Here is a 14,835-nt window from a genome sequence, read left to right as displayed (position 1 = left end):
GGCAAATGCATTGTTTAAGAACATCCCTTGATAATATCTGCTATGTCAAACGTCATACATTGTAAGCATTTTATAGTCTTGCTATAAGGTATTTGAAAGGAGGCCTCAATGCAATGCATAATGGAAATGGCAATTGTGTTATAAATACATACATTGAGCAAATGGCCAGTTAAAAACAAAACAATAAATATGGTTGTTAGTTGTTATGGCCTATCAAAATATGGTATCCTCCACATTTATGAATTCAACCATTTGGAATAATATAAATCATTTCACATTACATGCTCTTAAAAACAGTTTACCTGTTCTGTCATGTAACTTCAATGATAATACTACAATACCTTGAAATATACTTTGAGGAGCTGGAATACACACACAGACACACACACACACACACACATTGATAAACTCACACAGACAGACACACACACACACACACACACACACACACACACAATAATGTTTCATTGATTTAATGGTAAACTTGAATAGGAAGCATATAAGTAAATCAAGATAATTAACAAATTAATGTTGCCCTGACATGTGAAGGCTATGGACTATGAAGGTGAGACTTGGATCTATGGAGACCAAACTATGGAGCATGAGATGATCCCGCTTATTCTGGCAGCTAGAATACTACAAATCGCATGAGATGTGTGGGTGCTTTACAGCAGGAGAACATTTCCCCCTACACTACCACTCTCTATAGACCTTCACTGAGCCTGTGTACATTCTGCCGATCGTAAACACAGTATTGATGACAGTGTGGTGTAGCCCTACTGCTGCTCATACAATTTCCACCAATCAATCGATCGGTCGGTCAAATGGTTAGTCAGTCAGCCAGTCATTCAGTCTGCTTTCCTTCCTTCATAATTCAGTTGAATCCCCAACACACACACACACACACACACACACACACACACACACACACACACACACACACACACACACACACACACACACACACACACACACACACACACACACACACACACACACACTTACCGGCGTAGTGACGGCTGGTGGTGATTTTGGGTGGGTGGGCTAACGAATGCGTTACATTTATCAATACTTCACAGGGCTCCAGACGCCATGAGGTCACCTTTATATCTCTGTTCATAACTTTCATATAATGTGAATGATTTTTAAACAAGAATAAGGTGTAGAGAAATGCGTGTCTTTATTTGAAGCACAATTATAAAAAATAAAAAAAAAAAGTGTTTAAAGTGCTTCACTGAGCTGAAATTGAACATTTTGAACTAAACCATTAAGCAAAATAAAACTTTTTTTGTACTTAAAGTATTAAACAATTAAAATTGTTGACCGGTCTCCCGTTTCGCAAAATGCGGCTGTAGAGGATCACGCACTCTTTGGTAGAGACGTCTGTGTCGCCGTCAATCATGAAGGTCATGATTGACGTGGCGTTTCCGACATCGGCAGCTGTCTTTTGCTTTAAGGTGTCGCCTATTACCGCAATGAATTGTATATGTATACTATATATATATACATATATATGAGTGTATATGCAGCACATTAGCATATACTCACCTATGCCGCAGAGATTTGATAATACCCAAGATATCGAATCCAACACATCTCTTACTATTCCTGTGTGACTGTGTGTGTGTGTGTGTGTGTGTGTGTGTGTGTGTGTGTGTGTGTGTGTGTGTGTGTGTGTGTGTGTGTGTGTGTGTGTGTGTGTGCGTGTGTGTGTGTGTGTGTGTGTGTGTGTGTGTGTGTGTGAGAGAGAGAGATTCATGAAACGGTACCCTACAGTGGTTTTGTTAAGAGGATCTTGTTTCCTGCTGCTCCTCCCTACAGCGGGGTATGGGGGGGGGGGGGGGGGGGGGGGGGGTTGAGATGGGGAGGCTGCAAACACAGCACTCTATTCCAACCGCAGACTAGTAAGCACAGGCTTGGGCTTCGTGGTTCTGGCCCCCTGCATTTAGGGTTGACTTTGTGGTATTCATGTGTTTGGATATCCCAATTGTTTTGATTTGAAGACATTGGGGGTCTGTCCTCTCGGAGAACGATTTACTGCCCATGTAAAAACACACACAAACTTGTTTTGTTGTAATACTGGTCTTGTACTTATTTAGTATGCATTGAAGTTTCTGTCTGCATCTTCCTATGTCGGGACCCCTATGAGCCATTAGGGGTGCTTCATTAATCCTTGATGTGAAATTAGGGTGTCCTAACACCAGAAAGTACAGGTATTGCAATTTGAAATCGGATATTCTTGAATTGGGTAAACAATTTCCCACTCTTATAGACATGCAAGGGAGTTACAAACTACCGTGACCAAGACTCATAGCCAAAGTCTTTGCTCGAGACAAAACTGGAAATGAGCTTGCAAGATTTAGGCTGGCTTTGCTACCAAGCCCACCATCATGAGTCGGCCCCTTGGTGCTATGAACCATGCATATTGCTAGCATAATTTTTCCATGGATCGTTACCCATTGTCCGCAAGGGACCAAGAATAACTAGTCTTCTTCAGACTTGATCAACCTGGTTGTAGTTGGTAGTTAATAGAAGACATTTTGCTGCCCTATGCTGTTCCTAACTGAAAAGTGTACAATTATGGACTCAAAATGCCAACCAATGATGCTCAACAGGTTTCGGTATGGGGTTGTGATCCAAATATAATCAGAACGATAAAGTGTAGTGTACTTCTTATAGAAGTACCCTTAAAACTAGTCTTGTTTTACAGACCCTGCGGATTGAATTCATGCATGACCTTCAAGCGCATTTATAAGTATGATGACCAACATGCATTTCTACCAGCCCCATACTGAAAGGTGTAGAAAAGATTTACCGTCTGTACTACGGCAGGGCCAGGCCCATCCAATGCTCACAGGACCATTTCATTCCCTGCTTTGTTGAGCTTAGCCCATTTTAAGCAATCAATCATAAAATGTTTAATTGAAAAACAATAACCGTTTAATGCATTAAACATCTTTATTAAAATTACATAAATCCCAATACATTAAAAAACATGACACGTAACATTCTGAACATAAATGTTTTCCTTTTTTCAGTCAAGCAATCCTCAAAAATATGAACTCACATTTCTCTAATTTGGCCCATAGAGCAACTTCTGCTATAGCAAATACTTCAAACTTGGCTAAACAACGCAAAAAAAACCATTTAGATCTTCAAATTGGATACAAATATACACTGTGTTGGCTGAAAGTCAGATCTAAAAAGGTGCATGAACATGCGTAATACGACATTCAGACCTCGTTCACTTTGCACAGACAATAGCTGATCACCCACACTCGTTTTGGCGTGTCCTTTCACAACGGTAACCATGGTTTCATGTGGCGAGTGCTGTCTGTTGTCGAACGGGAGTCCAGGTTCTTCTTTTGCTACTGAAAGAGCAAAACTGGAAATTATAAAAAAAAAAAATATATAACAAAAATAAAGGAAAATACATAGACACACGCAGCACGTGGCCCACCAATTCCTATAAGCTTATCTTCAGTGTCCCACGGTTAGGTTTCTGGCAGCACTGCACGCCTACGTCACACGTCCAACAGACGCATGAAGCATAGCCCTCATCCCTAAAATGACAGCTTTGAAGTGTATCTCCTCTTCGTCCCCCTCCTCTTCCTCAGCTGAGAACCATTATGTATTGGTCAGTTCCATGGAGTCTTCGCTTGGCAAGTCCCTCCGCAGTGGCAGGGTGACGCAGCTGAGCCAGCTGCGGCTGGACGGCATCTCGCCCACTATCTCCCACGTGTCAGTCTTGGAGCAGTACCGCTCTATGGTGTCGTGGTACCTGAGGTGGGGGGGTAAAAAAATTAGTTTGTAAAAAAAAAAAAAAGGCTTTTAAATTCTTGGTATTCGATCAAGAAATGAAGTCCATTCTTGCCACCCACTGCACCACACATTTGGATAACACATTAAAAAAAAAGAATTACAATGTAAAAATTTGTAAATAAACAATTCACATTTTTGTGGGGATCAGTGCTCTTGCGACCCGACCAAGACTGCTTCTGGTGTGAATTATGGGATGGAATTTATACTAAAAAGTAAAGCCCCGCCCCCCAGCAGCGCCTCACCTGTCCCAGCCCTCCTCTCCTCCCAACACGTAGATGTGGGCCTCCACCACGGCAACGCCGGGCCGGTAGCGGCGCTCCTTCATGGGGGCGCACTTGGTCCACTTGTTGGTCTCGGGGTTGTAGCACTCCACCTTGTCCGTGTTTTCTGTGGACGCGTGCCAGCCGCCTGCCAAACGATGAAGACAAGCAAAGAACGTCATCGAGTTAAGAGGCTTTTCGCTGTCAAGTTCAGTCCCTGTCATCTCATCACATAAATTAATAAAAACGACGGTATTGAGTAAAACAAGTTTGTGTAAGAAATCTCCCGATATGGAACATTCTTATTTTTGTACATTATTTTATTCCACCGGGCTCCTACCTATGACGTAGATCTTTCCGTTCAGAGTACATGCAGCCGAACCGGAGCGGGCGATCTGCATGGGCGCCACCTCTGTCCACATAGCCGTTTTGGGGTTGTACACCTGGGTCAGGTCCGTTCCGTCACCATCTTCCAGAACAGCGCCACCTGGGGCACAGGAGGATAAACCAGCAGTGCAAATTATAGATCTCCAGACGTCCCTTGCCTAGGTGTGGCAGATATGGATCACCCATAAAAAAAAGAAAGCGGTCTATTTAAAAGTTTAACCATACATTTAAAAAAAAAAAAAAGGATCACATTTCATACAAAAGTAAAAAAGTGAGACATCGTTGAAGTATGATTTTCCAAGGGTGCTTTAAGCTTTGGATAATAGGGTCTGCTAAATAACAAATTGCGTTACTCTAGGTTAGTTTTGCAATCCAAATTCAACTAATCCCTTACTGGGTTTGGAACCAGCATGCTGACATTATGAGACATCATCAACTACAGTACATGAGCCAGATCATTGCATACCGACCAGGTCATGTTCACCGTAAATGGCTACACTTGTGTGTATTAGCCCTGTCCTACCAGTGACATAAAGAAAGCCATCCAGCGCGGCCACGGCAGGACTTGTGACTCCCAACTTCACAGACTGCATGAACTGCCAGGTGTTGTTGTGGGGGTTGTAACACTCCATCGAGTCCAGACGCGAACGCCCCTCCCAGCCGCCCATCGCAAACAAGAAGCCGTCAAGCATCACCAGGCCTGGAGGCAAGGGAAGTGAAAGCCGTCAAGACTATTCTAAAACGCTGTCATTACACATTCCCAACAGCAGGTGTCGCCATTTAGCTTTCAACCACACCCCTTCCTCAGTTTCAATTGTTATTTTTATGTTAGGTGGTGGTGGTATGGGAGGAAATGCCAGTAGGTGACAGCTGAATGGACTGCAATTGTCATGGCCATTGGATTTGAAGAGAAAAGTGAGTAGTGAGTCTCTGTTTGGATTTCAGCTGATTTCCCAATAGCATTAGGACTTCTTTGGATCAAATGCGTCGGTGTCATTCTGTCCTTTGGAAGGTTAAATACCCTCCACAGCAAGATGTCCTTGTATGAGATGATGCCGTCTTGAATCTGGGTGGCGGCCGTGGCCTCACCTAGTTCAGAGCGAGCTACATTCATGTGCGCCATCTCCAGCCACGAGTCGAAGCAAGAGTCGTAGCGCCACATCTCGCGGCTGGCTGAGCCATCAGGGAACTCGCCGCCCGCAAGGTACATGGTGGAGCCTGCAGCGCCGCACAGAGGTAATGGGTAAGACGGAGCACAGACGGGGAGGGAAACACTGGGCAACAAAACGAACACCTGCCACCAATGGTGGAGAGATTTGATCAGTTGGCAGGTGAAACAATTCTGGGTCAACCCAACTGCTTGGCCGGTATATTAGTCCGCTCCGCCAGGTAAAACATTTAAAGTTAATTTGGGAGCATCATGGTTTTATCTTTGGTTGTTTTTAAGGAGGCGATCATGTCAGTTTGCCTATGCTAAATATAAATATTTATGCCTGGAGAAAAAAAAATTATCTTAATTTGAACGTGGATGATGTCCCTCTAACCGTATGTTAAAGAAAATACATTTTCTTTGTTCATTTAATTGAGGAGAAGGTCACCGAGAAACAAAACATAGAAACACAACCGCCCCTTCCATTATCCTCGTTTTAAAGACTACCGGATGAATAGTGCGCACGGCACGCTCTCACCCGACACGACGAGGCCGTGCTTGCTGATGGCGAACGGCAGGAGGGCCAGGTTCTTCCACTGGTTCAAGATGGGATCGTAGGTCTCCACGCTGCGCAGCACCACCTTGTCGTCCTCCCCACCCACCGTTATGATCACCTCCACCATCCCTGTTGCCATAGGGACAGCGCAGCGGCGCGAGCCGTAAGCGAGAAGTGTGCCACCTGCGGGCTTGGTTCGTCATTCAGTGGATTTAGCAAGGATGGGCTAGTAGCATTCATTTAATTTGTAATGTTGTGGGTGTATTGTGGGTGAGGTGTATACTTTAATTGTTTTACATTCTAAAAGCATAAAATACGATTAGGCCTAAAAAAAAAAAAAGTTTGGTTCCTGTTGGTGGTCAGTTGAGGTCATGGGTAGGTAGGGAATTTATTTTATTTTTTTATTTTATTTTTTCCAGCGGCAGCGAATGATAGGTAGGTTGTTTTCATTTAAAAACGAGAAAATTCGCTCATCCTTGTACAGAATGAAGAGGTGCTGCACCAAAACGTAATTATAGTTTGCATCAAAAAAAAAAAAAAATTTTTTTTTTTTTTATTATTTTTTTTTATAAAGCTCATAAAATAATTTGGGTCGCACATAAATTGACAGGGTCGGTCGGAAACCGGAACCAAACAAAAAATTTTTTTAGGCCTTACAAAGAAATATGCACTTGAAATGGAATTAAAATCTTTATCAGTACATCCAAGAGGCGTCTTTTGTATACACCACTCATAATGGGTCTGCTACCGTTGTGTACCAAGGCAGACTTATCTTTGCCAGCCAGCTACCTGTGCACTGGCACAAACAAGTAGCAGGCCCATAGTTAAGAGCGACACCAGCGTTTGTCCTACATGGGCGCCTCTGTGGGTCACCCTAGGGGTCTCTTTGTAGAGCACAACCACCCACCCACCCACCCACCCACCCACCCATGGCCCACCTGTGGAGCTGCGGGGCCGGGTGCGCGGGCACTGCAGCTCCCCGCGGCGGTCCTGGAGCAGCAGGTAGTCCTTGGCCTCAGAGATGAGCCTCTGGCAGCCCTGGTCCTCCCTCACCACGTCCAGGGACTCAATGACGTCGTGCAGGTAGTAGGGACTGATGAGGGGAAGGCGGATGTGCTCCAGCACCTTCACCGCCAAGACAGAGGGAGGGAGGGATGCGTTAGGTCCCACATCCAGTACTAGTAGGCATCTTACCAATTCCTCCCCCTATCAGTAAGGGGGGGGTGGGACATCACTCGTTGGACTTTGCATAACTCGCCCCACCTTATCCTATGTGCAATAGTTCCATTTTCAATGTGGAGTATCGCAACCTTCAATATTTAATAATTGCGCACACAACCACTTTATGGGCATGCATGCCTTTTGTGTATACATTTATTGGTATGGGTACTTCTCTGTATATGTGTATTTTCTCCTACATTTGTATGTTAGAAGTCTTTTGTGCGTCATATTTTACTTGCTACTATACTACAGGTAAGAGTTAAAGGGTGTGAGAAATGGATAATCATTGAGTGAGCCAGGATGGATCATGGGCTTGCAGACTTAACGATTACACACCAAGGCCATTGTCAAAGGTTTATGGCGCTGCTAATGACTGCTGCTGAAGGCCCATGGCATATGGCCCAGATTATGCCACGCTCAAACCAATGAGCCAAAGACGTCAATCATTTGTGTGCAAAGATAACAATATTAACCTGGAAAGAGTTCCCATCTCAAGAGTAGGCTTGGCAGCCATTTAGCCCTCGTTTCAGGGAACAAATAAACACCATTTCAATTACTGACCTTATCAAAGCTCTGTTTACGGCTGCTACATTTGTTGAGCCACAACATGGCCGCCTCAAACACCATCTCCTCTTGAGGAACGTTGAGCTGATCGCTGGCTATGATCTGCGTCAATTTGTCCAGACATAGAGACAGGAACTCTTCCTGTGTTAGGGCAGAAACACATCAAGGACCGCAACTCAATGTTACTTCAACAGTCCCAGGTTGATGTTCTGCTCAGAGACGACAAGCTGTGACAAATAAAGATAGAATCTTTTTTTTTTTTTTTACTTTGTCCAAAGGACTGTGATACATTGAAGAGGAATTTGGCAGGAGGGGAGAGGGCAGGCCCTTTGCTCAAGGATGAGGTAATTAGGAATAAAAAACACTCAACAACCTCTAGAAGATTCAACAGTCTCTGTGTTACATCACAGCTGGCACACCCCCACATGATAGCACACACAGATCCGGTACAAAAGTACCTGCTGGTAGACAGTTTTGAAGTTTGCCAAGATGTATTCCATGCTGCGTTTCTCCAGCGTTTGACAGGAGTGGGCCTCAGCAAAACAGTGGATGCCCACACAGTTGGTCTCATCCATCTGGCGCTCCATGAAACGACAGCACGCCTCCCGGACAGGCATGATGTCTAGCAAGTTGGCGGCTGCTAGCAGTCCCTATAGCATATGATGTTTGATATGACATGCTTTCTTTTTTATTAGGATCAAAGCTATTTCAGAGACAGTGAAAAAAGAGACGATGTTTACATACAAGTCGGGTGAAGGTAATTGTTGAAATTGTTTGTTGTGCAACCATTGAAGTTTGATTACTGGATTTGATATGACTGAACAACTGATGATCGATGAATGAACAACTCAATCGATGCACTTTTGTCATGTAAATACAATTTTCAAAACAATATTGACATGTATCATGGCTTATTTTGCTGTTAATCAAAGATATGCACGTTCTTTCGGGATTTAGACACGCTCGCTCCTTTTTATTAAAAAATAAAAGGCAGGGATCATGTCTAAAACCCACAATCCCGAAAGAACATGCACATTTTTGATCATCGCAAAATAAGTCACGACATTCATTAAAAAAAAACAACTGTACGTTTTCCCGTCCATCTATTCACCTGTGGCTCCTCTCCTAAATAAATACAGGTGTGCTTCATTAACCCAAATACGGCATCCCCAACATGTCAAATGCTAAATATGTTTTTACTAAATGAAAACAGATAAAACAATTAACTCAAATAACCAAGCCAAAACCATCTTGTATATTATTAAATCAAACATTACATCGAACCGAAACTGGCTCTAACAACATGACTTTGTGGCCATGTGAGCATGCAATGCATATATACGAATACCTAACGTCTGTGCATGATTATTCAGCCTTAAACAAACAAATGTGTGCATGTAAACAAACTGAGCGAGACACCGTCCCCCGAAGTTTACACTACCTGAACGTTTGCTTTGGAGATGAAGACCTTTGATGTGTAGGCGTAGCTCACCAACATGCCAATCATCTGTGGCTCCAACCCATTGAGGGCTACCCTTTCCTGTCGGGACTCTATCAAATCGACAGAGAACATTGCCTAAAGACAAAAAGGTGAAACTTATTTTGTTGTCGTTTTAAAATAAATTGTGGCCATAGCAATGGGTTGTCGAGACTAGTAGAAAAGGGTTGTATCGCTCTTGGCAAAGCTGTCAAAAAACACACAAACTCACTTTAATTATAGGCCAGTTTGAGTAGGGGAGACATTTTGACGACATTTGCTGCATGTCGTTTTTTGGACGCCTATAGTTTGGGAGTTGCGTTTACCTGAAAGTAGGTGCTTATTGCCGCCAATACAATGCGATGGCATGGGAACTCCTGTCCACCACAACACAGCGTGACATCACAGAATGCATTATTAAGACGGATGCCGTTTAGGCCCTGCAGGACTTTGTCGGGATGAGTCGCTTCCACAAACATAAAGTCTTCACACTCCGCATTGGCTTGATGAATGTCGTTTTCCTCTTCAAATGTTACATCTGCAACCGTTGACGACGCAGCGTTGGCATTTAATGGAACAATTGCTGCCATGTCTACTTTCTAGACGAACCTGTAATGTAGAGTAAGGAAGGTATATTAATGATCGTAATTCGTGTCCATGACTTACAACAGGCGCATCGTTAGACCTGCGCATTCGAAGCTTTAGCCACGGATCTCTTGGGAATAGCCCCAGTATCCAATCGCGCCTCGAGAATGTAGTCAGATTGTAGTTTCGAAAATGCTTTACGGCACAGACACACACCCAAACATGGCACCAGCTGGATATAAACAGCCAGTTGCGAGGCAATTGTTGCATTCATCATGGATCAATCGACTGATAAGGGACCCAAGAGGCGACTGTCGGTGGAACAAAAGAAGAATGGACCAGAAAAGAGATCAGACACGAGTGAAAGGGGAACTATGCAACTTTTTTGGCTTGATTTACCTTAATATAACTCTCATCCTTGCCGCTTTTACCTTAATATAACTATAATATAGAGTCATTGCGATGGTTCTATTATACATTTTTGTCCGATTGTTCGTTGTTTCGACTCACCCTTGTGCATCTTGGCGGAGAAAAGGAATACGCTTCTGCCGGCGACCCGCCGCCCACTCTCGCGGGAGTCTCGCGAAGTAACTAATTGCTTTACGGCACAGACCCCCAAACACGGAACCGGCTCGATATAAACACAAGTAACTAAGGGATTGTTACATTCATCATAGATCAGCCGACTAAAAAGAGACAGAGGAACCCAATGTCGGAGGAACAGAAGGGAAAAGGGAGACTGACCGACAGAGGCCAGACATGAGTAAACGTTGGGCAAGCTTTTCAGGAATAGCGTGAACTGAAAGAAAAAGAAGCCTGCAAATCAGACGCCGACTTGGCCGTGTTGCTTTTGAAATTAAAAGTACCCTTGGGTGAACTTTGTCTTCTTGAAGTTGATAGTCTCTGTACAAATGTTTGTGAGCCCTGTATGTTTCTAGCTTGCAACCATATAAACACCTTTGTTTCCATGGGTGTTTTGCTGTTCGTCTGTCTCGACCCCCAGATACAGACTGAATCCCCGAATCCAGGTTCTTGTTTATTTAGATTATTATGTTGGCCAACACTCTTACACTGATTGTTCTGTTCAACCTAAGATAAAACAATTATAATCTAGGATATAAATTCTCCCCGTCAACCATAAAAAAGGATGGATTTATGTTTATTGCAATACAAATACACCATTTTAAAAATGTATAACCTTGCCTACACTTTATGAACAACTACTTCGGACATGACTCCACGCATCCACGCCATTTTGTTTTCAAGACTCGATAGTAGATTAGAAGTAGATTGACGAACAGAGATTGTGACATCCGTCAGCAACACACCTCTGTGTTCGTCAATCTACTTAACGAGTCTTGAAAACAAAATGGCATCGACGGGTGATCTACTGATGGTATTGTGTGTATAAAATGCACTTTTTAATAAACAATCTGTGCAGTGATGTTGCTAGGTACGCGTCCTGCGTCCCTGACGCATTAACATCTGAAAGGACGCACTAAACTCACTATCCATGCGTCCCGGGGACGCATCTCATTTTTCCCATGAAAAACGATACATTGTGAACATTAAACAACTCGTGTTTAATCACAGTAACTGGCCAAAGAAACCTTCTTGTGAGCAGATCGGACAAGCGCTGTTTCAACCCTCTGCGCATCTACTTGGCGCAGACGTGATCCCCTGTACAAAGTATCGCGACATGCTAATTTAGCCGCTACCAAAACAACTAGCTCGTCACCGCTGATTTCATTTCAACAATTAAAAATACGAACTTCATAGTAAATAAACCCACGTTTCCACTGCTCGATGCTGTGCTCATTCGTGTCGAATGAGCAAATCAAACAGGATTTTTTTGCAATCCTTCTGATTGAATATATGTACATTTATGACAAAATCGTGAGGACTAGGCTTGTGACACACACACACACACAAATGTGGCGCTCACGCGGTAATAGCTCATTGGCGCCACCTAGTGATCATTATGTGCAAATGCACAGCCTCTTATTAAAATGACTTAGGGGTCATTTGACCCCTCTTGCGGCGCTAGGAGTAAGTAAAAATGGCCAGGCGTTTCTAGTGTTAAACATGAACGGTTGAGTACTCCAGCTCTAACCATATCATACCACCATCAAGGAGTTTAACACTATTAATTTAATTTAAGAAATAGAACAATAATAAAAAAGAAACCCATTTTTTAAACTGGGGAGTCGACTCGGGAGTCGGGACCCATTGAATTTCTCAGGGACCCACCCAACTCGCCGCCTGTGGGTCCCGGGGACTCACTACATTGAAAACCTATCAACGTGACTTACAAAGTTCTCAATGACTCGTTTTATATTTTAAGACCCATATTATACTATCAAAGAAGTGTCGGGCTACTTCTAGCCTTTTAAGTTGTTTAAAATAACGATTTCGTTTTTACCATGACAAGATGCCCCCATGGTTCCCAGTTTATAGCGTTTTGGTAGAATCGGCTAAAAACAGCCTATTTAAGAATGTGTTTACAAGCGCTTTTGTGCTCCCAAACGAACATCCCATCTCGTTATCATCTTAAACATATCCCAGATCCATTTTAAACCGGAGTTATCCTTTAAGACTGGTGATTCATGCAGACGGTTTTGAACGTCTGATTCCGTACTTTGCGTGTGCCGTGTTCCCGTCGATGTGGCGACCTGTATGGTTATGCTTTAGAGAGCTTAAATAAATGGACTACACAAGTTGACCATGAACAATTATTGAAGTTTAACATTTTGTTCAGCAAATTTGACAACTGACAGATGCAATATTGTAGCCAGTGAAACCTGCAAAAATCTGATTTATGGGCAAATTTAGAATCATTTGTTGCATAATGTTGCAAATTGTATTCTCTATGCATAGCGCACCACGTCGATATTGCGGTTTAGTGCCATGCTCTAGTTTGCACAGATTCAGGAGACACGCAGAGTGAATTGAACCCGGTCCCATTGACATCGGGTATAGGCGCATGACTACTTGGCTACAGGCTTTTCTAATGTCTCATTTTGGCTGCTGGTGTGTGCGTTGCACTTCCCTATAAACATTAACCTACTCAGTAGGCCTTCCCCGACGTGAGTCAGACATGACGATTGGTCTTTCTTTTCCTTCTCAAATTACGTTGCAATTGCATGTTCATCAGCCCGATGTTCAAATGTCTAGCACCGTTTTAAAAAGGACTCTTAACTTCTGGGCTACAGCCCCGAATGTTTTCATTTGCTAGCAACGCTCCTGAATTACAATAAGCAATCTTTTTTTGCATTCATGCAATAATGAAACATTAAACCTAAAGAGATAGGCCTAAGTCTACCAGCCACCAGCATCTCATTCAGCTAACAAGATAAAACAATGCAGAAACAAAAAGACCAGGTAACACGTAGCCTGCATATAAACTACCAACTGTGGATTTGAAAAGAGATGTAAAGTTAGCCATGCAAAGCATCGTTATTCCTTAACGACATATCTTGGCTGTCAATCAAAAAACGTATCTGTCTCACTAATACCGCGTGATGGGAATTATTCTAGTGAGAATTCGAATAGCATTCAATACAACCTACCTGTAACGCATAACCCTGTTCACACCTCTGTCAAAATCAAAACACTCTACAAAGTCGCACAGCAGACACGTAAATGCGAGGGCACGTTAAATACACGTCTTTCAACTCCGCCCACCTTTACCCAGTCGTACTTGGATAAACGTTTACGCAAACTTTTAAATTACTCCTAAACGCTTGTTTTATTTGTTATGACATAGATAATCTGAAATGACCACCATTTAATAAAAAGTATGTAAAAAAAAAAAATCAATTGTTTTTCTTTTAATTTAGGTTTCTAGGTTTCAAACAGATCTTTAGCTCGTTCACATCGCTGTGAATTATGGGGAAAACGTTTGCGATGTCGGAAAGTACTCGTGAACGATACCCCATGACACTCTTATGGTTATATTTCCGTTCGGCCACTAGGGCCAGGTTTTGATAACAGAGTTTCCCAGTTGGTGACGTATGGTTTACTAGTGTTTACTCAGTTTTAAACGTTGTGTACTGGTAAACCAGCTCTATACCTCTATACCTATCACTTATACCTAATACCCTACCTATACTAACCCAGAAGATAATGAGCATGAGATCATGGAGCCTCCCTGTAATGATCGTGTTGCATCAAGTTTGATGCAAAGTTTGGGCCGAGATCCGACACATAAATGTAAGTTAACATTCTGTAGGCCTAGCTGGCTAACGTACCCGTATTACGAGATCGAAGAAGAAGGGGGCGCTAACGTCAGTTCTTTGCTGCCCATACTACTAGATCGACGAAGAAGAACGGGGCGTTCCAGCCTGCGTAAACGAGAACGCCCACCACACGAGAACGCCGGGGGGGCGTTTTACGCCCATTTGTATCTGCAGTCGGATGATATTGAAAAAATGGCCTGTACCAGATTATAGCTAAAAGCTCATTTCCATCTGCAGTCCCTAGCTTATGTAGCTATCAATAACAATGACTAACCAATGACATGACACATCACAAAGACAAACGGGAACGTAAAGGTATCCATTTGTATGGTACACCGGTACGTCCGACCTGCTCTAGCGAGAATGTAGTTTCCTGGTTTGCAGCACTTATAGCGTTCCCATTTGTCATTGGCTAGTCGGGAGGGTGCCTATGTTCCCACAGCCCTATGTTCCCACATTTAAAAGTTTTTTTTAAAAAATTAGTTCTTATGTTCCCAAATTTCACTGGCACCGTTGGATCCTGCCTCATTTGAGCCAAAAACATCTTGTTGAAATTGAGCTAGGGTTACCCCTAA

At 43.1% G+C, this 14,835-nt stretch overlaps 1 protein-coding gene across 1 annotated transcript; it reads right to left on the bottom strand.

The window, feature by feature from the left end:
* Nucleotides 1-2,939: 2,939 nt before the first annotated feature.
* On the bottom strand, nt 2,940-13,697 carry si:ch211-256e16.3 (kelch-like protein diablo). The gene is made up of 12 exons (XM_030345801.1): nt 13,592-13,697; nt 9,764-10,046; nt 9,402-9,536; nt 8,419-8,610; nt 7,958-8,101; nt 7,114-7,300; nt 6,158-6,304; nt 5,559-5,687; nt 4,993-5,169; nt 4,423-4,569; nt 4,065-4,230; nt 2,940-3,781 (listed from the first exon to the last, which is right to left on the bottom strand). The coding sequence occupies exons 2-12, from the start codon at nt 10,025-10,027 to the stop codon at nt 3,628-3,630; spliced, it is 1,842 nt and encodes a 613-aa protein (XP_030201661.1). The 5' UTR covers nt 10,028-10,046; nt 13,592-13,697; the 3' UTR covers nt 2,940-3,627.
* Nucleotides 13,698-14,835: the final 1,138 nt, after the last annotated feature.

The sequence above is a fragment of the Gadus morhua genome, chromosome 2 (genome assembly GCF_902167405.1).
Source record: "Gadus morhua chromosome 2, gadMor3.0, whole genome shotgun sequence".
Classification (NCBI taxonomy): Eukaryota; Metazoa; Chordata; class Actinopteri; order Gadiformes; family Gadidae; genus Gadus; species Gadus morhua.
Note: the sequence above shows the minus strand (reverse complement) of the source record. Positions and strands in the feature narration are given on the sequence as shown.

What these genes read in the sequence shown, in the direction of transcription:
- si:ch211-256e16.3 (XM_030345801.1), bottom strand. Translation starts at nt 10,027, where the DNA reads ATGGCAGCAATTGTTCCATTAAATGCCAACGCTGCGTCGTCAACGGTT. An exon ending in GTAAACAGAGCTTTGATAAG is followed by an intron (nt 7,301 to 7,957) that starts GTCAGTAATTGA and finishes TTGGCGGTGAAG; the next exon opens with GTGCTGGAGCACATCCGCCT. An exon ending in TGTAGCTCGCTCTGAACTAG is followed by an intron (nt 5,170 to 5,558) that starts GTGAGGCCACGG and finishes CCTTGCCTCCAG; the next exon opens with GCCTGGTGATGCTTGACGGC.